The sequence below is a fragment of the Hoplias malabaricus genome, chromosome 11 (assembly GCF_029633855.1).
Source record: "Hoplias malabaricus isolate fHopMal1 chromosome 11, fHopMal1.hap1, whole genome shotgun sequence".
Lineage (NCBI taxonomy): Eukaryota > Metazoa > Chordata > Actinopteri > Characiformes > Erythrinidae > Hoplias > Hoplias malabaricus.
In genome coordinates, this window is record NC_089810.1 from 28,769,466 (window position 1) to 28,793,225 (window position 23,760).

The window sequence follows — 23,760 nt, forward strand, 5'->3', positions numbered from 1 at the left end:
TGTTCTGAATTTATACGTATATAGGGATTTTTGTCTCCATGAGAATGGGATGTTAGGTTAAGCTTCTTTCCTGGAAGTAGCAGGATTGGATGTTCCTACAATTTATCTTTCTCAGGAAATAATGTAAACAAGAGCTATACCATTACCTTATAAGGATAGATAGAAAAAATCCTATATAAGTGAGGAGTGTAGGACTGAAGAGAGAGAGATTAAATGTGACCAGATTATCAAGATGCTGTTCTTTTGTGAAATAAAAATGTATTTAAAACTCTACACAGTGTCTGGCAGAGAATCTTCATCACCCACACCACAACATCCCAGAATAAATGCACAACACTTACAATATCTGTGAGGTTTTTCGTGTGCACTTTATGTTATAATTAATTCGAGGGAACAAATTGGTGATTTGGGCTCAAGTTTTCTCTAATTCGTATGCACAAAATAAATAATTAATAATTGGCCTTCTGCCAAAACTCTTATATAGTGCGTGCCCTGGTAATGACTGTAGTCACCGTATGAAGTAAAATGAACTTCTATATAGACAAAAGATATCAGTCCCGTGTGAATTATACTGTGTACATATGAAATATGAAGGAAGGGTAAGGAAGTGTTGAAGTAAACGGCTTGTATCATCATTTTTTCAGCTGAGTACTAGAAGCTCGTAGCTGTCATTTAAACACAGCGACCCCAAAATATAATAATTATTTGCACTGGATCGGATTCCAAAGCCTAAATTTCCATCCTGTTTGTAACTTAGGAGCCATTAATATTTAATATAATTCCTTTTAAGTTTTGTTAGGCTCCTATCTGTGCGTCAGCTCTCTAGGCAGGGACATTAAGCATTTCAACTCCTGCATTTTTATATAATCAAAGAACAATATGTAGGATTACATTCATTCATTCATTCATTCATTATCTGTAACCTCTTATCCAGTTCAGGGTCGCGGTGGGTCCAGAGCCTACCTGGAATCATTGGGCGCAAGGCGGGAATACACCCTGGAGGGGGCGCCAGTCCTTCACAGGGCAACACACACACATTCACTCACACACTACCAACGTGTGTTTTTGGACTGTGGGAGGAAACCGGAGCACCCGGAGGAAACCCACGCAGACACAGGAAGAACACTGTAGGATTACAGTTAGGTTCCAATTTAAACAAAACAAATATCAAATAAACAAAAACAAGCAAATGTATAAATGAAAAATATTGTTCGTAATTCACTGACACTGACACACATCACAATAAAGAGACAGGAAAGACATTAGACTGTTTATGACAAAGCCCTTGTATGAAAATTATACTTAAGGAAAAGATTTGCAAGTTTAGTGTGCAAAATATCACTGATCTGCACAGAACTCTGACCTCAAGATTGAACACTTAAAAATGGGAAGGCCTTTGTGTGAGATCTTATTGAGAAACATCTGTGCCCAACATATTTTGCATATGACTGAATAAAAGAAAAACCCTGGAAGATCTGGGTTTTTCCCCAAAAAGAACTACCATGTCAAACAGTAAACAAAGCTATATTGTATCCCCTGGTATTTAGAATGTAATATGTACTCAATTCATAGGCTCCATATTTTGTATCGCTGTATTTTCATAATAAAAAATTGATATATTTACAGGTTTTCCAAAAACATAGTAGGCAATGGTGAGTTTTTCCCATAGATAAAACATTCTCATGAACAAATAGAAGAATGGGAGAAGAATGAGTTGAGAAGAGAAAAACACATTTCCTATGTTTATTTATTTATTTATTTATTTTTAATTAATTTTATTACTTTAGTCATTTTACTTATTTGATATGAATGGACAAGAGGTGAGTGGCTAAAAGTCGAAGGATGTGCTTCATTTCTTTAATTTCTGATCAAAATGGAATTTCACGGAATATATATATATATATTACAAAATTTTTAAACCATAATTGTCAAGCTCTTACAGAGACTTGGAGTGTACTTTACCCATAACATGTTTCTTGGTGTTCTGCTCTGGTTTAAACACGATTATGAAACACTTGGGAGCAAAAATGCAAACAATTAAACCAAAGCTTGAAGCTAAAATCGCAAATATCTCCACAGCCACAGTGAACTTTCCAGGAGAGCTGACATAAGCTGGGATGAATGTCACCCAAACAGCACAGAATATGAGCATACTAAATGTGATGTACTTGGCTTCATTGAAGTTATCAGGCAGCTTCCGAGCCAGAAAAGCCAAAACAAAACACAATAGAGCCAGGAGTCCTATATAACCCAGTACAACCCAGAATCCTATAGCTGAACCTAATCCACATTCCAGAATAATCCTTTCTTTGTAGTGTTTTAGGTTTTTGAAGGGGAATGGAGGGGATATTGTTAACCAAAGCACACAGATAATTACTTGAATGAGAGTGAAAGCAAGGACACTGAGTCTCTGCTGTGGAGGACCAAACCACTTCATGACATTACTGCCTGGAAGTGTAGCCCTGAAGGCCATTAACACCACTATAGTTTTCCCCAGAACACAGGAGATACAGAGGACGAAGGTGATGCCGAACGCTGTGTGACGAAGCATGCAGGACCACTCAGAGGGCTGACCAATGAAAGTAAGTGAACAGAGGAAACACAGAGTCAGTGAGAAGAGCAGCAGGAAGCTCAGCTCTGAGTTGTTGGCCCTGACAATAGGAGAAGCCCTATGTCTGTAGAAGACTGCAGACACACACACAGCTGTGAAGGCCCCAGCCACAGAGAATACTGTCAGAATAATGCTCAGAGTGTCACCCCAGGACAGGAACTCCACAGGCTTAGGCAAGCAGGTGTCTCTCTTGGTATTGGGCCAGAACTCAGGAGGGCATGGCATACAGTTCAAAGCATCTATCAGATTGAAAAAGCATATTCAGGACCAAATATTAGACAGAAATTCAAAGGAATGAAAAAAGAAAGCATGGCTTTCTATCACAATAACTACCACTGCCTCTAAAAAGATGTCATGAGGACCCAATGTTTCCAAAATTTCCCTGGACTGAAAATCATAGTATAGGGTGAGGTTGGTAAAATATTAATTCAGCATTATTTGCTGTAGCCAACCTGTTCTGTTACTAATCTCTCCTTCTGCGCATGGTATACAATCATAGCAGCAGACTGGCCTTCCTTTCTGTACAGCCTTCCTAGTCCCAGGACGACAACTCTCACTGCATACAGACACTGGAACCTGTGAAAGAAAATAAATGAAAGAGTATGTGGTAATCATTTGAATATCTTAATGTCATTCACGGGTAATTTTTGCTTTGCTCATGTCAGTGAATACCTCGATCTGTCCCCCCATCCAGCTGATCGCTCTGTTAGTACTGAACTCCTGTCCCTTTGGTTTGGAGGAGTCGTATTCGCCCACAGTCACAAAATCCAAAGCCCCATCTTTTTGAACTTGCCAGTTTATGAGTTCATAGACAGCCACAGGATCACCGTTGGTATCAAATGTGACCCGATTACCATTTTCTGTGGTGAAATTCACTCTCTTGAGCTGGTCGAGTATCTGCAGTGGGAAATACCATTAAGATGTATTTTTCGTATGCAGAACATTATTCAGGACAGTTGTTAAATCGGTCGTAAATAGATTCATGTCTATGATATTTGAATACAAGTAAAGCTGTCACGAGTACTCATGGTGTTTTAAATCTAGTTTTTTACCTGCCATGGTGCGAACTGAATGCTCTTGTCGCACTGCGTGTCATTACAGATAACACCGTGGATGGCATGCGCTATGGCGTATGTAGCTTTGTACACCATGTTAGTGATACGCAGCTGTGACGTGTCTGTGTACGGGTTCTGCAGCTCGTGGATGTTCTCGCTGCCGTTACATACCCGCGCGCCCTTCGAGGAACCCGTCAGGCTACAGCTGAACGAGCTCTCCCAGAATTCCTTTAACAGCGGCGATCTGAGAGCTTGTGCTGGAGAGAGGTCTAGAAGATATTCACGGAGCCCTGGGATCACTGACTTGGGGATGCCGAATCCTATAGCCCCAGCGCACATGTTATAGCGTAGAAACTTTGTATTTATGATCAACGTTTCGCTGCAAATCCACTGAAGAGGACTTGGTGGATTTCTCACCAGTTCTTCTAATAAAACTTCCATTTCGCCCGAGGCCATAAAAGCTACTATTACTCGGGCTGTTGACCTGCGGATGACGTTCGCCACTCTCTCTATTTTACTGCGCGGATCTGTCCTGTAAAAGGCCTCCGAGTACTCCACACAGATACCCTCCTCCTGCGCAGCCTTTAGGAACGAGGCAATTCCGTAATTCCCATAGTCTGAGTCACTGCGCACTACCCCGATCCATATCCAGCCAAAATGCTTCACGATTCTGGCCAGCGCTGCCGCTTGGTGGTGGTCACTTGGCACGGTCCTGAAGAAGGAAGGGAACTGACGCTTATCGCTCAAACACGCACAGGTTGCGAAATGGCTGACCTGTAAACATAAAAATTGTTCTTGAACGCTTCATGAATTCATCAGTCACTATTAAACCAAAAAACAACACGGTCATATTTTAGGATATCAGACAATTTCACATTAGACAATATTCACCTGTGGAATTCCAAGCAGACCTAGTAATCTGGCCATGCTGACTGAGGGAGTAGAATTAGTATCTCCTAGAAGAGCAGGTACAGCTGCGGTTGCAGAATTTGGACACCCATATTTGTCGTTGAAATCTTGTTCCCTGCCATTAGAAAACTGAAATGCAACTTTGATCGCCATGGGTACTGCCGCGCACGAGTCATATATCTGGTAGCCCAGCGTGATTCCCGGCAGCAGATCTGTTCTCTTGTTGATCTCGTTGATGGTGAACTCCATGGTACGAGCGTTGAGTAGGTCTCTGATATCCATACTGTGTGAGACAGAAAATACATGACAAGATAATATTGCATTTACAGGTGTCATCATATTCAAAATCATTCGTCTGTCTACGTCTACGTCTTAAACTATATTCACGCTGCACTCACAGACAGACCTCCCAGAGCACTGTGGTTGTAGTGGCAGCTTTGTGTAGGAGTTCTGCTCTGATCTCATGTAGGAATGAATGGCGAAAATTCCTCCAACCTCCAAATCTCCAATCTTATAAAGAACGGGTAGTTGAGGCTCAGTCCACAGCCTGCATGTGACCGAGTTAACGTTACACGCTGCAGGACAGATCCCTGTTATCCACAGCATTGATGCAAACATCATCAGATTTAATGAGAGCTGCATTTCATACTCACAATCAGTACACTCTGAAAATCATGGACTGTCTTACAGTGCTTTAAATATTCACCTTATCATTATATCCAAGTCACAGGGGTGGGACAAAGCACGAGTCATGCTTTTTTACAGAATGTTAATGACAGTAGTATTAACTGTTAAATATTGTCAAACATATAGGTGAAGCAGCGCCAACTGTAGGCCTCTTGATGCACAGACAATTTCAGAAAATATAATCAGTTCACATTCAGTCATTCATTTGTTCATTCATTTGTTTATTCATTCATGCATCTTCTGTAAGGGGGTTGCCATGTTCACAGGGTGACACACACTCACACATTCCCACTCTTGGACACTTTTGAGTGGCCAGTCCATCGACCTTGTGTTTTAGACCATAGGAGGAAACACACGCAGACACAGAGATTATTGTTATTCAAGTTGATTATATATATATATAATCTGGGTGCTCCGGTTTCCTCCCACGGTCCAAAAACACATGTTGGTAGGTGGATTGTTAACTCAAAAGTGTGCATAGGTGTGAGTGAATGTGTGTGTTGCCCTGTGAAGGATTGGCACCTCCTCCAGGGTGTTTTCCTGCCTTGCGCCCAATGATTCCAGGTAGGCTCTGGACCCACCGAGACCCTAAACTGGATAATTGGTTACAGATAATGAATGAAGGAATTGGTTTAAACTTGATAAGTGTTAATTATTTTTTTCAGCTCAAGACTCTAGTAAATAGTTTCATGATTTAATATGTTGCAACATCTCAATTTTTTTAAACAGGCAAAACTAGCTAGCTTGCTAACATATCTTCACCATTTTGTTTATGTACATTCTATAGTTATTAGAGAAATTCAGAATGTAGTTATCTTAATTTAAACATACTTTTTTAGTCAGTTATCTCATGTTTTTGAAAACCACAAAGTACCCAGCCATTATTTTTAAAATTTGTCAGATAATCTTAGTATTCCAAGTTAAGCTAAGGTATTAAAGAGTATATTATCTCTGAATTTGTGTAATTGTGTGATTCCTTGAAGGCTCCCACAGTGACCCTGAACTGGATAGAATTACAGACAATGAGTAAATTAATTATCTCAGGTTGATCATAATGATGAGGCAATAAAAAAAGGCAAATATATCATAAAGGTGCTAATCCTTCATGTTAATTTTTATAGTTTGTGTGAGAGTCTCAAAGAGATTTTGAAGGCACTTTACCCATAAGGTGCTTCTTGGTATTCTGCTCTGGCCTAAACACGATTATGAAACACTTGGGAGCAAAGATACAAATAATCAAACCAAAGCTTGAAGCTAAAATCGCAAATATCTCAACAGCCACAGTGAACTTTCCAGGAAGTACTTTCACTGAAGTAATCAGGCAGTTTTCTGGCCAGAAAAGCCAAAACAAAACACAATAGAGCCAGGAGTCCTATATAACCTAGCACAGCCCAGAATCCTATAGCTGAATCTAATCCACATTCCAGAATGATCCTCTCATTGTAGTGCTTTAGATTTTTGAAGGGGAAAGGAGGGGATATTGTTAAGTAAAAGCACACAAATAATGACCTGTATGAGAGTAAAAGCAAGTATACAGAGTATCTGCTGTGGAGGCCCAAACCACTTCATGACATTACTGCCTGTAAGTGTAGCCCTGAAGGCCATTAACACCACTGTAGTGGCTATTAATAAATATCACTTTATTAATATATACAAATATTCATTATTAACAGGGAAACTATATTGGGTTTATTTAATTTCAAGAAATGTGGTTATGATTGTCCTTATTGTTATTGTTATTAATTGAGAGTAATATTAATAAGATTAATATTACTTGATTTAACTAGTTGCCCCCTTTTTGTGAGTTCTTCAGATTTTCAGTGCTTACACAAATGAATTTATAAACACACACGATCAGTTAAAAAAATCACTCATTACCACTATCATTTCAAGAACTTTTAGATTAATACAGGTGAAACCCATCATAAAGCTTGAATTCTAATGAAGTTATAGTGGCCTCAGGTATATATGTGACTAAATGTAACCTAATTTTAATGTAAATTAATGGGACTTAATTGATGTTGTTAAATTGACACGGTTTAGACGCCAACATCTGAAAATTACACTTGGCGTACTGTTCATTGAACCTCAGGCCTCGGTCGGCTAGCGATGAAAGGTATGCCTTCTGCACCACGTAGATAGCAGCTGATCTGGTCACTCCTTCAAGCTTATGCCTTAGAAAGAGAAGGGACTCAGGAGCACCCTCACGAGTTGCCACGAGCTGCCATTCCAGGGGGCCGTTGTCAGCGGGGATGGCGTTGAAAAACCTGAGTGACATTTGCATTGACTATGGGCTGGGTCCAGAGCGGGCCTCAGGTCTAGTTCAGAAATGGTCTTTTGCCTGATGTGTCCGTTCTGCCTGATGTATATACTAATTTGTAGCTGTGGTTCCCTATTCATGGTCACAAAAAAGGGGTTTCATGTGCTTTAATCCCGGTTGGCAAAGTTTAACTTTTATAGCAATAAACAAAAACATATAACATAACTCGTTGCAACTTAACTAATGCGACACTCAGCTGGGTAGTTTATCTTTCAGTCTCTAAATCAGGAAAGGCGCCCCTTTTCCTGGTTAGTTAGGATGGAAAGAATATGCAGAGCCTCTTCAGTTAGCATTTAACATGCTACACAGGGTACCTGGTGAGGTGTTCCGAGTTCGGCGTTGGTAGGCACTTCTCTGCGTTTCTCAAGTGTAGTGGAGTATGGATCCAGATCAAGAAATGAAAAATTAAGACTCTGACTCTCCATTCTGTTTTATATAAAAGGAGATGGGACCTGCATTCCACAGAGTGTGCGCACTCCCACCCACACACAAACTCATGCACACACCTATATCTGATAATGAAGGCTAAGCAGAACACTTTTCAGTGACCCCCAGGATGACACTGAGGGGTCCTCTTCAAACTTTATGATGACCAGACGACTAAGACCCCCTTCTTCTTCTGACACTAAGTGGTACCCTCCAATTGTATGACCCCATTAAGCCTAAAAGATCAATCAGAGCCTTGGAGACCGGGATTAAAGAACCCAGCGTTTACTACCTACAGCGTCAAACTGGCGAACAGCAATCTTATCGCAAAATCAACAGATGGCCCAGGACTTCCTGATGGTGACCTCGCCACGCAGTTCAAACCAAACAAACAGCATGGACCAACAGTGCCCCCAAGTGGACATTTGCTAAATCAATTTTCGCCCTCTCTCCCTCTAACAAAGGATCATCTCGGAAGCATATGTTTCTGCTGAAACTAAGCATGTATTATGCAAAGTGTTATTAATGTTATCTTCTGTTATTCTCAGGTGACTGTCTACTAACTAACCGAGTGATGTGAATTTTAATCATGAGGAAAAATTCCTGTCTCATTTTAGAAAAATGAATTAATGTCACGCCCTCGTCCTGTCAAGTCTGTTGTCCCCTCCGTGGACGACGTCGCAGGTCCCCCTGCCTCTGTGGACGACGTCGCAGGTCCCCCTGTCTCCGTGGACGTTGTCGCAGGTCCCCCTGTCTCCGTGGACGTCGTCGCAGGTTCCCCTGCCTCCGTGGACGTCGTCGCAGGGTCCCCTGCCTCCGTGGACGACGTCGCAGGTCCCCCTGCCTCCTATCTCCGTGATGGCAGCACCCGCCGCTCCTGTCTCCGTGAGCGAGGCTCCCTCAGCCGCTCCTGTCTTAGTGACTATGGCTTCGGCCGTTTCGGCACCTGTGACTGTGGCCCCGGCCGCTCCTGGTCGTGTCCGAGGGACGGCCCCAAGGACTTCGGGGCCGATCCCCAGAACTGTGCCCAGGCTGGTTCCTCAGACTACCCCACAGACATTTGCCAGTCCTGGTCACCCCCCAGTTATGTTGGTTCCCCTGTCTGTTCCTGTCCTGGTCCCTGTCTCTGTCCTCGTCCCTGTACCTGTGTCTGCTTTTGTCTCTGTCCCTGTCCCTGTCACTGTGTTTGTGTCTGTTCCTGTAAAGTCTTGGTCCCTGTTCCCCTGCCTAGTCCTGTCCAGGCCCCTTTTCAACCCTCTGTCCGGTCTTTTGTCCAGTCCCAGCACCCAGCCTCTGTCCAGTCACATACCCCTGTCCAAATGTCTGTCTCTGGTTCTGTCCTGTCCTCAGTTATGTCTCCTGTTTCATCACCAGTCCTTGCTCCTGTACAGTCCCAGCACCCAGTCCTGTCATCTCTCATGTTCAGTCCCCTGTTAGTCATGTCCAGTCCCCGTATCCGTCCAGTGTTCAGTCACCTGTCTTGTCTCCACTCCAATCCCCTGTTCTGTCACCTGTCCATGTCCAGTCTTCTGTCCCCAAACCTGTTCAGTCCCCTGTCTTGTCACAGTTTCTGTCCAATGTGCAACACCAGTGTCCTGTCAAGTCTCATGTGTCCACTACCGTCCTGTCCAGTCTGTTACAGTCCCTTGTTCAGTCTCTTGTTGCCCCCCTTTGTCAGTCACCTGTTATGTCCCATGTCCTGCCTCAGATATTCAGTCCTGTCGTGTCCCCAGCTCCTGTGTCTGTTCCCGTCCTGTCCTGAGTCCTGTCTCCCATGGTTCCTTGTCTTAGTCTGTTTTGTTTTCCTTGCCCTCTCCTGTGCCAGCTCCTGGGGGGTTTAGGTGTACGCGACCCGGGAGTTGCGCGTTCGGGGGGGGGGGCATTTGTCACGCCCTCGTCCTGTCAAGTCTGTTGTCCCTGCCATGTGCTTTATCTGCACATGGCTTTGTTTGTTATTATTCTAGTCCCGTCTTTGTCCCGCCTCCTCGTCTGTCATTTGTTAACCTGTCCCCTCGTTATCTGTCCAGGTGTGTCTCGTTTGTGTCAAGCATTTAAGCCCTCTTGTCTCACGTCCTGTTTGTCGAACATTTTACCTTTGTTCTATGTCAAGTCGGTCATGTTTTCTGTCTGTCTCCGAAGTTTCCCCCGTCGTCGTTTCATTTCTTTTGTCGTCTTTTCGCTTTGTTGTCCGTCTGTCCCATTTACCCTGTTTATTTCTTAGTGTCCAGTTTAGCTTGTTTACCTTCTGTCAAAGGTCTCTTTGTTTTGTTATTTTCCTTGAATAAACGTTTACTGTGTTTTAGCAAATGCGTCCGCCCTCAGTCAGTCCGCTCCGTGTTCCTGACAATTAATCCCTAACATCTAGAATAGTTGATAATGTACTCGATATAATATATATATATATATATATATATATATATATATATATATATTTGATAAAAATACTCCAGTATACTCATTATGCTATATTCAAGTATGTATGAAATATTTTTATTCATTAAGGTCATGTATTCGCCCAGAAAATGTGATCTTTTTCTTTCTCTGGAACTGGAGAGGGTCACATGGACACCCGAAACCCAGGAACCAATCAGAGGATGGAGACCTCCCAAGTGGGCGTGACCGCGCCACCTATGAAAAGGGGAGTCGCGTTCCCTTACGCTCTCTTCTTGCACTCTCATTTTTCACTTTTTACTTACTCTCGTTTTCACTCCTTCTTACACTCTCCCTTATGCTCTTTACGCTCTTTCTTTTTCTCGCTACGCTGACAAAGCCGACTGTTCCAAAGACTCTTAAAATAAGACAGACCTTCATGCGAACTAGCAGGGGACGCCTTGTGTCAGTTAGCATTGCAATACAGAAACTAAAAGAGTAAACGGTCGATTAATTGTCAGTAATTTTTTTTCATTTGTTTGTAACAACAACATTTCATTCTTTGTAGCCCAATCCAAGTTTAATTTTGTGACTGATCAAAGCAGGTGAAACTTATTTTGGCCAGAATAAGGGCCACCACTGAAATTGAGCGAACATCGTAAAACTAGTATTAGTTAATTAATTCGGAATATATAGCTTCTGAAGATCGGAGGAAACAGAGCGCTTCCTTGCAATGTCCTCCCTCACTCCGGGAAAACCAGCCAGGCCAGCAGCTCTCTGTGAAGGGAATCCCTGACTGACGTCACACCATCTAAAGGACACGGAAAGTGGCTGACTCATCCTGGAGGGAATCCCCTCACTAACCAGCCTACCTCCAGCTGTGACAAGTCAAGCACCGGAAGAACAGATTGAAAATCTGCTGGACCCATCGGCTCGGTTCTGAGTTGCACCAAAGGGTAAGCAAATTCCTCATTTTCAGAAGCTGATGACGAATTAAGTCTCTTGATAAATTTATACACTAATTAAATCATTTAGCAACACATTATTCACAAGTCAAATAGCCTAGCCAATTATTAAATTCGAACTGGTTTCACCTGCATTGATTCCGTGAGATTGTGATGATTGTGCTATGTTTATCAACCTATTATCATCCCTTCTAATAAAGTATTTCCATTATTTGAAATAATACAGTGTGTGGAGTTTGTTCCTTAAGAGTCTGAAAATCCTGAGAACTCATCCCTAGCGTTGACAGTATTTCAATCTCTGATAAATTATTAATATTTTTGTAATTTAATTCAGTAATAATAATAATTATTATAAGTGATAATCACCATTAAACATAACCAACTCAAATACTGTTACTATGCTACACAAGCGTGTCTCAAAAATGCATGAGTGTCTCAGAAGGTTCTAAATTGTCAAAAGGATCTAACAAAAGGAATTCCAAAATATCTTAAAACAAAAGCCAACTCCAAAACTCCAAAAGAAACAACATTCATTCATTCATTCATTCATTATCTGTAACCACTTATCCAGTTCAGGGTCGCCGTGGGTCCAGAGCCTACCTGGAATCATTGGGCGCAAGGTAGGTATGCACCCTGGAGGGGGCGCCAGTCCTTCACAGGGCAACACAGACACACACACACATTCACTCACACACTCATACCTATGGACACTTTTGACACTTTTTTAATCCACTTACCAACGTGTGTTTTTGGACTGTGGGAGGAAACCGGAGCACCGGGAAGAAACCCACGCGGACATGGGGAGAACACACCAACTCCTCACAGACAGACACCCGGAGCGGGAATCGAACCCACTTCTTGAACCCACTTCAGGTGACCCTGCACTAATGACAAGGGAACAAGATACGGGGGAAGTATTCCCATAACTAAACTGTCCACCGAGGAGCTGATTTCTTGTTGCATATCAAACAATAACATATTCACAAGTTGGATGTGGGCAATGTAGAGTTGTACTACAGAGAGAAGAGAATTCACTGTTTGAATAGTTTTGTCTAGCATGACACTGTGAGCGTTGAGCACCACAATGGTGCCTTGTAGGGTTTGTCCAATTGGCTGGAAGTGTTGTTGCTGCGCATTTAATTGGTTTTAATGGTGGGCATTTTGGCCTGTAATTCGCACATTTGTCGTCGGACTGTAGTGAAGTTAACAGCATTGACGGCAGATGTCCCAAGGCTCAATAGGGATCCCACGGCTGCTGCAGCCATTAGCAATACCCCAATAAAGTCTTTAGGTTGCTTACTGGGATGGGCCAGTTCAGACTGCGTTACAGTGAATTTCTGCAGCTGGTGGAGCATGTGTGTTACGTCAGCTTCTGCATGACTTATAGCTTCCCTGGTCCACCTGGCTCTGTTTAGTCCAGTCTGTTGGGTGGTCACATGAAGATTCTTTTTACACGCTTCAGCAGGGTCTAATTGGACAAATACCCTCTGGGTATGTAGACGACAGTTAGTGATTAGCAGTCCTGGTTGGTCCTTCAATGTGATTCCTGATTCAGGGCCAGATTCAACCACTTCAGGGAGTGTATACGCTCCTAGGGAGGCTCCTAAGTAGTTTGAAGATGTTTCTGCAAATATTCCATATACTGATGGGTAATAGCTACTACTATGTTAGCTTCCCCTGGCTGATATAACATCATGCGGTGTTGCATGTATGGCCATCAGCAGCTTGATGTCCCAGTCCCGTTGATTAGCTGCTACATATATTTTCAGTATATTAATGACAGACCTACCTGACCTGAACTCTGAGGGTGGTAGCTAATATGTAAGCTGACTTTTACCCCTAGAAGTTGCCAGAGCTGCTGCATAATCTCGGCTGTGAAATGTGTCCCTCTGTCCGAGTCAACATGACTGGGTAGGTTGATCTGTGAGAAGATGTTATTCATCACTAGGTATGCCATGGTTAGTGCTGTGTCATTTGGTGCAGGGAGACATTCTACCCATTTTGTGACTGTAATGGTCCAAACCAGTTTACCTGGAGGTTCTACCAAGGGAATGATAATCCTCTCTTCTGCAAAGGGGCTCTATGGAGTGGATTTGATGGCTGAAATTGGCAACATACCCGACAGCCTTTAATGTAATCAACCACATCTTTTACCATGTGGGGCCAATATGCCAACTGCTGGAGCACATGATGTGTTGCTTTGACCCCTTTGTGTCCTGCAGATGGGGAATCATGGGCATGCATCAGCATCACCCTCCGTAGCACTGAGGAACCATGAACGCAGGTGAAGTGTGAGAGTCAGTGGCATGAACCAGCAAGCCTTTGACAACCTGGAGAGGCACTTTGGCATTGTATAATTGTCTTTAAGTGCTGGTATGGTGTCAAATCTTGAACAGAAATGGGACATGTAGATGGGTCAGAAACATGCATAAGTGTTTTGGAAATGGACGGGTCACAAGCCTGAAGAGCAACTATGTTGGCGTCTGAAAAAGTAGGGTTAATGGAGACGATGGTACTTTTAGCATTACCAGGCATCACTATCGCTGCCGCTTGAGACCAGGTAGTAGCTAGGACATTGGTATCGGGTGGGTTTGGATAAAGGGAGAGATCGAATGTCCAAGATGTGCCTTCGCAGGCCCCTTGTTTGGCAAGCTACCTGCTTGGTCATTGAGTTCTTTGTCATCTCCTGCATATGTAGTGATTAGGTCTATGTATGTGTTAGGGTCAAAATAATGGTGGTTAGTCACTGTGGGAGTGAGAATTTCAGGAATTTGAGGCACTTGGGCAGGAATATTTCCCTCACATTGCCTACAGGAGGTGAGTCCTATGCCCAGGGTACTTTTCTGATTTTGTGCATAGCATACCTCCATGTCAAAACTCTGGAGAGCCATTAGCCAGGAGGCTACACATGCGTTAGTTACAGCACCCTCTCTGATCTAAGAAGATGCACAGTTCTTTAAGGTTTGTTGGTGCTGCAAGTCCTGCTACACCTTGCATTCGACTCATTAAATTTCTCATAAGAGTCTAAAGGGATTTTGTATTGTCAGATGAATCTCAGGGTGCGCCTGGGTGAGTGGGAATGCGCACTGAATGAATGACAGTGAGACCACAGTCCATTGAGTCCAAAAGACTTCTGATATTTACTGAGCACACCGCTGAGTCTCTCGCGTTCCTCTTGTTCTTGGAGATCATCGGCTTCCTTCAGCACCTGTTTGATTTGGGTCATGAAGTCAGAATCGGATTGTTCGTTTGGATTGTGGGTACTTATAGTACTCTCTTCCTTTTTGGGTAAGGGAAATGGTTCTGAGGAAGATCCCGGGGAAAGGACCATGAGCGTTATTTGATTATCCTCTGCTAAGTCTATTCTACAAATGGCTTCTTTGCCTACATTAAGGGCTGAAAAAAGAGCTATGGCTTGTGTTGGGTGAGTAAAGACTACCTTTGGTTCGGGGTTTTTGAGAATCAGTGAAATGGGCATTGGTCCTATAATGGGAATTCACAGCTCAAAGTCATGGAATCTAGTACTGACTTGCCAACCTAATGGAGATGCGTATGGAATTGTTATAGGCTGAGGCGGTAAGTGGATCGGGCTTGCGTTTCTACTAAAGGTGTGGCTTCTATGGTAAGACCTAATTCAAAGAACTGAGGTGATTGTTGGAAGAGTGCATGAACGTGACCTAAATATTGGCCAGGGCGTATGACCAAGGGAATTGTTGCATTCACATTTTTTGCGGGTACCACCACGTTTCCTTGGCTGACCACTTGGCACACTTCTGGAATATTTTGTCCTGACTCTAGGTTATTGGATTTGAGGACATGGTGTCTGCTGAATTCTCAATTTGGGACCAAAGCACATTGTTGAGGTTGTCCACATGGACATCCAGGAGCACCAGTAAATCGCTACTAATGTATGCGTTGTGCGGCAAGTTAGGGACTACCAGGAAGTAATGGGTGAGTGCCCGTTGGTTCCACTGGATACAATATAAAGCACAAATACTGTCTGTGGGAGCGGTTACCTTTGGTGTTGGGTTGAACAGAATGTTTGATTCTGTGACATGCAGCGCATCAAACAGTGTCCGGCTTATAGCAGATTTGTCTACCCAGAGAGTCAGTACCACATTGTTAACCTGATAATTTTGCAATTAGGCCCAGTGTATCTACCATCAGTGTAGTGAACACGTATAGAAAGGTTTACCATTGTTCTAAAGTGGCGCACGGGAGCCAACAGGTAGTTGCAAGCTTGTGAGTGGTAACTACGGGCTCAATTTCCTCCTACTCAGTGAGGGGTGTTGGACTGGACAGACCTTCTATTGATCTGTGTGGTGTTTCAAGGCGGTAACACGAAGCTTTCCTGTGGAGAGGAGGAGATATGGGCAGGGGTTTGCGCACCTGGGCTCAAATCTTTGATCGTTTAAAGTCAATTAGTAGTTCAAATTGATTAAGGAGGTCTTTACCAATGAGGAAAGGGGTCGTTTCAAGAGGGGACACCTGAACTGGATGTTCTAAGGTCATTGGTCCAAAGGCTAAGTGTATTAGTACCATTGACTGGATTGTGAGGCCTGTATGGGAATACGGCTGAATTTTAAGAGCACAGTTTTGGAGCTGTAACTCACGATTTTCATGTCATGCTAGGGCTGTCAGAACAATGGGAGTGACAGTAGTGTGACGTCAGATGCTGTGTCCAGTAAAGCATCACGCCTTTATTTTCCTTCCACTATGGTGGATAGGTAGAATTTCCATGTGACCCCTTTTCAGTTAAATGTCCCATGAATTTTTGGACAGCTGTATCACCTTCAATTACTGACAGGTCTTTTATAGTTAGGCCCTCCCTTGTATCTAATTGGACGACCAAAACAGCATTGGAAGGCACTTGTGAGTCACCCCCTGAACCATTTGTTTCTCTGCGTAAGACGGAGTCAAAGAGGGATCACGAAGTATACCGGATCTTTGTGGATCAGGATGGGTGGCTCAGTATCAGTATCAGTATTAATGTTTAAGACTAGGGGAGTTTCAGACCATTTAATCATATTTTGTTGGGATTTCAAAAAACCTTTGAGAGCAAAGTCTCATAGTTTTCTGCTAGACAGGGTGCAGGGGCATGCAGAAACTCCCAAATGGTGATTAGTATTGGGGCGGAGATTTTGGATAAATAGTGATTTGAAATCTTCCTCCATCCCTGGGTCATTTCTAGGTCAGAAATACGCATGCCTAAGTTTGTTATAATATTGTTGATGGGATTCTAGACGTTGTTGTTTTATATTTACAGCTACAGCCAGTCCTGTCTGTGACAGTTGGTTGGAGAATTCTTCCTCTAGGGTATGGCAAAGCACATCATATTGTGCTTTCACATAATATGGCTGGTGTTCCTTGAAATTACTGACCTCTCGGCTTGAGGGCAGCTTAATCACATTCAATTTGTCATCCACTGAGGTTCCTGGGAACTGTTGTAGATAGAAATCAATATCTTTCAGATACAAAAAATATCATTAGAACCATATGCTTGGGATCAAAATGGACTATAATGTGCAAACTTTTATCAAGGTCCCTGTCTGAGGGACCCTGGACATCTGGGAACAGTGGGGGCCAGGCACTGGTTTGCAGTGAGGGGTAAGGTGTGGCAAAGGGCTGAGTTCTGTCATCTCCTGCTGGAGCTTAGTTCTGCCTCAACCCTTACCTGCTGTTGCAGTGAAATGCCCAGCTGGCGCTCACGGGATTTGAGCTGTGCTACAGCTAATGCTTCAGCTTAATGCTTACCCTTAAGGATGTCATTTAGATGATCATCTGCCAACTTCATTGTCATGTGTTCGTGATCTGCTGGGGATGAGCTTTGCAATGATGCTGCAAATCTAGGCATCATATCACTGGTGAGTTTAGTTAAGACAGAGAATGCCTAGTCACATATACAATCCCCAGAAGTTTCTGGAGGAGAAGTCCCTTCTGCCATGTTTAGCTATAGACTAATAATCTAATGTAACCTGACTCTGTTTAACCAGTTTAAATCCCACTGACTCTTTTGAATTGGCCTGCCTATAACACCTATTTTCCTAATAATGAATGATTATTTGTCTGGTGATTAAGACTTGCAGTGCCAACTACAATGCCAGCTTTGAATGTTAGGGGGCATAGACAGTTTGACTGCAATGAATGACCATAAACACCAAGCGGTGCTGGTGGATATTCAACTTGAAGTGTTATTTGTTCGTTAATTAAAAATTACTCGCTTGACCAAAAGGGAGTGGTTAACTTCTACCTGCAAGCAAGTCTGGAAATAAAAACTGTTATGGCACGATTTGGCCACAAGGGAGAGCAAACCAGGTGGTTCACTTCCACCTGGAAGCAAGTCTGCAATTAAAACCTGTTAAGGCAATATTTGGCCACGGATGGGAGCTATGTACTACCTATAGCAGCACTTAAGATTAGACAGCATAACAAGAATTCACTTATAATAGCATAACACAAGGGGGAGCAAGAGAGAGACACTACTTATAGTAGCACTTAAGACTACATCTCAACTCATCTTATGTCGTCTCATCATCTTTACCACTAGTCCATTTCAGGGTCACAGTGGCAACAGGGCATGCAAAGAAGCCAGACTTCTCTGTCCCTTGCAACATCCACCAATTCCTCCTGGGGGATCCCCAGGTGTTTCCATACCAGCCGAGAGATATAATCCCTCCAATGTGTCCTGGGTCTACCACAGGGCCTCATTCCAGTTGGACGTGCCTGGTATACCTCCAGTGGGAAGCGTCCAGGAGACATCCTCATCAGATGCCCAAACCAGCTCAACTGACTCCTCTCAACGCGAAGGAGCAGTGACTCTACTAGCTCCTTCCTAGTCCTACTTCGAGCTCCTCCCTAGTCACTGAGCTCCTGACCCGATCACGGAGAGTACGCCCAGCAACCCATCGGAGAAAGCTCATTTCGGTCGCTTGTATCCGCAATCTTGTTCTTTCGATCAGTACCCAGAGTTCATAACCATAGGTGAGAGTGGGGACATAGACTGACCAGTAAATTGAGAGCTTTGCTTTATGACTCAGCTCTCTCTTCACCACAATGGTGCAGTACAGTGGCTGCATTAATGCAGATGCTGCATATAACCTACGGTCAATCTCACTATCCCTCTTTCCATCACTTATGAACAAGAACCTGAGATACTTGAACTCCTTCACTTGGGGTAGGTTCTCACCCCCTACCTGAAGGAATCATGCTATCTGTTACCAGGAGATAACCATGGCCTCAGACTTGGAGATGCTGATCTGCATACTGACTGCTTCACACTCAACTGCAAATGGCTCAAGTGAACGCTGGAGGTCTCCATGCGAAGAAGCCAGAAGAAAAAATGTGCAAAAAGCAGAGATGCAAGGATACGAACACAACTCAAACTCTGCGAGTAAAAGGACCATACGGCTTGCCAGAGTGACCTTGGCCTTGTGGGAACATGGTCATATGCCAAATCTACAAAGCATGTGTAGAATGGAGTAGCAAATTCCCACACCCCCTCAATCATCTGTGAAAAAGTAAAGAGTTGGTCCATTGTTCCACGGCCAGGAAGAAATCCGCATTGTTCCTCCAAAAGGTTTGACTATCGGACAGATTCTCATTTCCAGCACCTTGGCATAGACTTTCCCAGGGAGGGTGAGAAGTGTAATGCCACGATAATTGGCACACATTGTATGGTCCCCTTTTTTAAAAATAGGAACCACCACCCCTGTTTGCCAATCCAAAAAACACAGTTCCCGAGGTCCATGCGATATTGTATAGGCGTGTCAGACAGCCCCACAGTACTGCCTTCAGTAAATATGGGTGAATCTCATCCACTTCTGGAGCTTTGCCACTGCGAAACATTTTCACCACCTCAGTGACTTCAGCCAAGGAGATGGAATTTGAAACCCCAGACACTTCTGGCCCTACCTCCTGCACAGTCATTCTCCATGGCCTCTCCAAACTCTTCCCATGCTCTGGATTTTGCTTAAGCAACTGCAGCCTTTTTCGCCTGCCGGTACGCATCTGTAGAATCGGAATTTCACAGAGCTAGCCAAGCCCGATAAGCCTCCTTTCCCTGCTTGACAGCTTCCCTCACCCCCGGTGCCCTTTAATGGGTTCTTGGGTTGCCACCATAACAGGCACCGACAAGCTTTTGACCACAGCCACACGCAGCCGCCTCCATGATGGAAGTCTGAAACAGGGTCCATTCAGACTCCATTCCCCCTTCCTCCTCCAAAATATGTGAGAAGTTCTCTCTGCGGTGAGAGTTAAAATCCATGACACGACCATAAAGTCAATCATTGACCTTTGGCCCAGGGTGCTCTGGTACCAAGTACATGACATTATGTTCAAATATGGTGTTTGTTATGGACAAACCATGACTAGCACAGAGGTCCAACAACATCACACCACTCGGGTTCAGATCAGGCAGGTTGTTCCTCCCAATCACTCCTCTCCAGGTTTCCCAGTTACTGCCAACGTGAGCATTGAAGTCCTACAGCAAAACAATAGTCAGTGCAAGGAATCCTCTCTAGAACTCCACTCTTGGGACTTGTGAGTATCCCCACACCCACCCGGCACCTCTCACCATGTGCAACTCCTGAGTAGGAGAGAGACCAACCCCTATCGAGGAGTTTGGTTCCAGAGCCCACACTGTGTGTAGAGGTGAGCCTAACTATATCTAGCTGGCATCTCTCAACCACACCAGCTCTGGCTGCCTCCCCCCCCAGTGAAATTATGTTCCACGTACCAAGAACCAGTTTCTGCTGACAAGTTCCAAAATGCCAGGGGCCCCTTCGCCCCCGCTCTATGCCCGATGGGCATTGCACAGCACCCCTACTCTGGATCTTTTGGGTGGTGAGCCCACATAATCCTCCCACGCTGCCATTTCGCGCTGAGCCTGTCTGGGTTACGTGGGCTGCCCAGCCACGAGGTGCTCGCCGTCATACATTACCCACAGGCCTGGCTTCAGGGGTAGGTCCCAGCACCAGGCTGCGCAAATATGTATGATATACCAAACATCAACAAGACTTAAAAACATGATAAAATAACAGAAAAATTGTGTTTTGTGTCCAAAACAGAGTTAGTCAAATCAGTACGCCCGAGCTGAGATTGTTTGTTTATAAAAACATTTAACAGCTCTTTCTCCAGCCTCATGTTGGGCGCCAATAATATTAATAATAATAATAATAATAATATGTAGTGGATATTAATAAAGATTACATTATTAATATATACTAATATTTATTATTAATGTGGAAACTATATTGAGTTTATTCAATTTCAAAAATTGTGGTTATGATTGTTTTTATTGTTAATATTATTAATTACCCTTTTGAGAGTAATATTAATAAAAATAACATTACTTGATTTAACTAGTTGTCACCTTTTTGTGAGTTCTTCGGATTTTCAGAGCTTACACAAATTAATTTACAAACACACACGTCCAGTTAAAATCACAATGGATGGTTTATTAAATTCAAACAAATCACTCATTACCACATTATCATTTCAAGACCAATTAGATTAACGCAGAGGAAACCCATCTATAAATCATGAATTCTAATGAAGTTATAGAGGCCTTGTGTATATATATATATATATATATATATATATATATATATATATATATATAAATGTATATATAGCGGAAATAGTTGTGCACACATTGCGGTCGCATAAGCACTACATTTTATTAATAATTAATTATTTAATTCATTCTGCTAATCTCCATGTTTGAAAGCCATTAAATAATATGTAGTCTCTTTACCTGTTTTAATTTCAGCTACAAAGGCCATCTTCACATATTATACAGCAGAATTAGCTAGAATTAGTTATTATTAATGAATTATGCTCATTGACCCACCGTGGGTTCTTGACTCTGAAATTGAATCTGAACTAGAAGTCATAATTCCATACAAGAAAGGTGCACACACAAACAAATAACCAAGGATTGGCTTTATCACACAACTGGTTTATTAATTGTAATATCAAATAATGAATATTAATTAGACATTCATATAATGAAATGGATTACAGCGATATATGAGGGAACAGGGAGATTAATATATGAGGGAATTTCTCTATGATAATTATTACCCTAAATTCTAAAGAAGGCTATTGTTAATCCCAGCAAGAATTTCAATACCAACCCATGAGCCATGAGAGACATGAGACCATGTGACCTTACGTATCCGGAGATGGACAGAGAGCATGTCGCTGATGGTACCTTCTGGCACGACTTCCTGGAGAATTGCAGACGCAGGCCTTGTAGGTAGCAGCCGCGGGCGTTTCTTTTCTCTCCCTGTTCAAACACGGCAATGGACGGGATAGCTGGGAGCATGTCGCTGAGACGCGGAGCTTTCCTGCGTGGGCCTTGTAGCGTTGCAGACGCGGGCGTTCCTTTTCTCTGGAAATATTTAGACACAGCCGTCGGAGCTGGTGGCGTTCTGAAGGTCTCTGTGGGGATTCTCCATCATCATTCATCTGCCGCCTTCTGAAAGAGAGACACGCCCATGCAGGTCTCTTCTGAGGGTGCGTGCAGCCTTCTCCGTCGCTGGTCCGGAGGCGTTATCGTCCTTTTGAGGGTCAGAGGTCTAATCTCCTCCAATGCTCTGGATGTGGCATTGAATTTTTGCTGGAGTTAAATCATAGCCCTTCTAACTATAGTTTTCTATTAGAGATAATAATTAAAATAGAAAAATCTGTTCTTTCTGGACCATGAGAGAGCCTGCGCCTGCAGCAACGTCTGCAGAGCAGGGAAGCTCTCTGACTACCCCATCTGAGAAACATTGTCTGCTGGATGAAGAAGAGAGACGTTCTTCAGAAAAACGTCTTTCTCTCCAAAATTCTCAAAGAGTGTGTCTCAGAGGAGTGTTAAAAGAGTGAGCTCTAAGTGTGGTGTGTGACTGGCTTTTACTAGAGTTTAGAAAACCCTACTTTACTACTGATTGGATAAGATTGGAGCCTCTCTTGCTCTTGATTGGCTGTTCCTGTACCTTGGTAGTGACATCACATACAATTTATGACCCTTGAACAGACATAAGGCTTGAAGACCATTCCTTTGAATGAATGTCCAAGACTTTGAATCATACTTTTGCAATATAAAAGATTAGATGTTAACACAAAGTAATATCATTAAGACAACCATGTTCTACATAATTATTAACCAACTACACACATAGTATGTGGCTACCTTGGCTCTACATACATTCAAATAAAATAAAAATGACTTTAAACACATGTAACTTAATCCCACCCATTTTGATTGTCTAAATGGAATTAATTTCAAACAGTGGTGCCCATATACAACTTGTTTTCCATGTAAGAACTTTGGGATGTTTGAATCTTTTAGAGTCAACAATCTTTAAAAAGGTGTAAGAGGACATGGAATAAAGGTGGTTCTGTGTGTCTCTCTGCATTTTGCAAAGATTCTTTTCTTGACCCAGAAGGTCCTGGGATCATAAAAAAGGGTCCTTGGAGAGGTTTACGAGCCTGTTCTCTGTTATCTGAAATGTCATCTGGCTTGTGTGGAGGAGATGTCTCTGAGACAAACTAAAGTTTGGGTATTTAATATAAAACACTCAGAAAGTCAAATATTATATTAGGAATTAATACACATTCATCATATCATACTACAATATATATATATATACAACATCTGAAAATTAGACTTGGTGTACTGTTCGTGGGACCTCAGGCCACAGTCGGCTAGCGATGATAACAGTTCTGCTCGTCTGCAATGAAAGGAGTGCCGTCGGCACCACGTAGGTAGCAGCTGATCCGATCACTCCTTCACGCTCGTGACTTAGATGGAGGGGGACTCGGGAGCACCCTCACCAGTTGCTGTCTTGGGCGGAGCTGTTCAGGAAGGCCGTTGTCAGTGGTGATGGGGTTAAAAAACCTGAGTGACATCTACATTGACTATGGACTATGTCTCAGAAGGCTCTAAACTTGTCGAAAGGCTCTAACAAAAAGAACTCAAAAATATCTTAAAACAAAACCCAAAACTCCAAAAGAAACAACAAAACCAAAAACAAATAAAAGACCTTTTCCAAACAATCAACTAAGCTCGAGCCTTGGCATCAGCCATTTCTTCCTATTTTGTGCCTTGCTTTATACCAGATTGGTACTCTCCCTTCTGGGCTTTAGCGCGGTCTCTGGTTGGCTCTTGCGCTCAGGGGCATTTTCATATCACTTGACTAATGCTCATCTAAGTCAGCTATCACCATGCGTTTATAATACTTAATTCCTGTTAGGTAAAAGTATATAAGTGCCTTAATATCGTTAGATTTGTCAGGGATAAGCAATTATACACGTTGTTATAACATAGGTCATATACATTAATATGATAGTAAAGAATCAGTTTCCCTGGGTACTTATCAGATTAAAACAATGCATACAAACATATAAATATAGGCACACTTAGATTAG

General features: G+C 42.9%; 1 protein-coding gene across 1 annotated transcript; it reads right to left on the minus strand.

Annotated features, from left to right (window-relative positions):
- Window positions 1–1,713: 1,713 nt before the first annotated feature.
- Window positions 1,714–5,181, minus strand: LOC136709929 (extracellular calcium-sensing receptor-like). The gene is made up of 6 exons (XM_066685518.1): window positions 4,982–5,181; window positions 4,558–4,858; window positions 3,664–4,440; window positions 3,284–3,508; window positions 3,064–3,187; window positions 1,714–2,850 (listed from the first exon to the last, which is right to left on the minus strand). The coding sequence occupies exons 1-6, from the start codon at window positions 5,179–5,181 to the stop codon at window positions 1,937–1,939; spliced, it is 2,541 nt and encodes an 846-aa protein (XP_066541615.1). The 3' UTR covers window positions 1,714–1,936.
- Window positions 5,182–23,760: the final 18,579 nt, after the last annotated feature.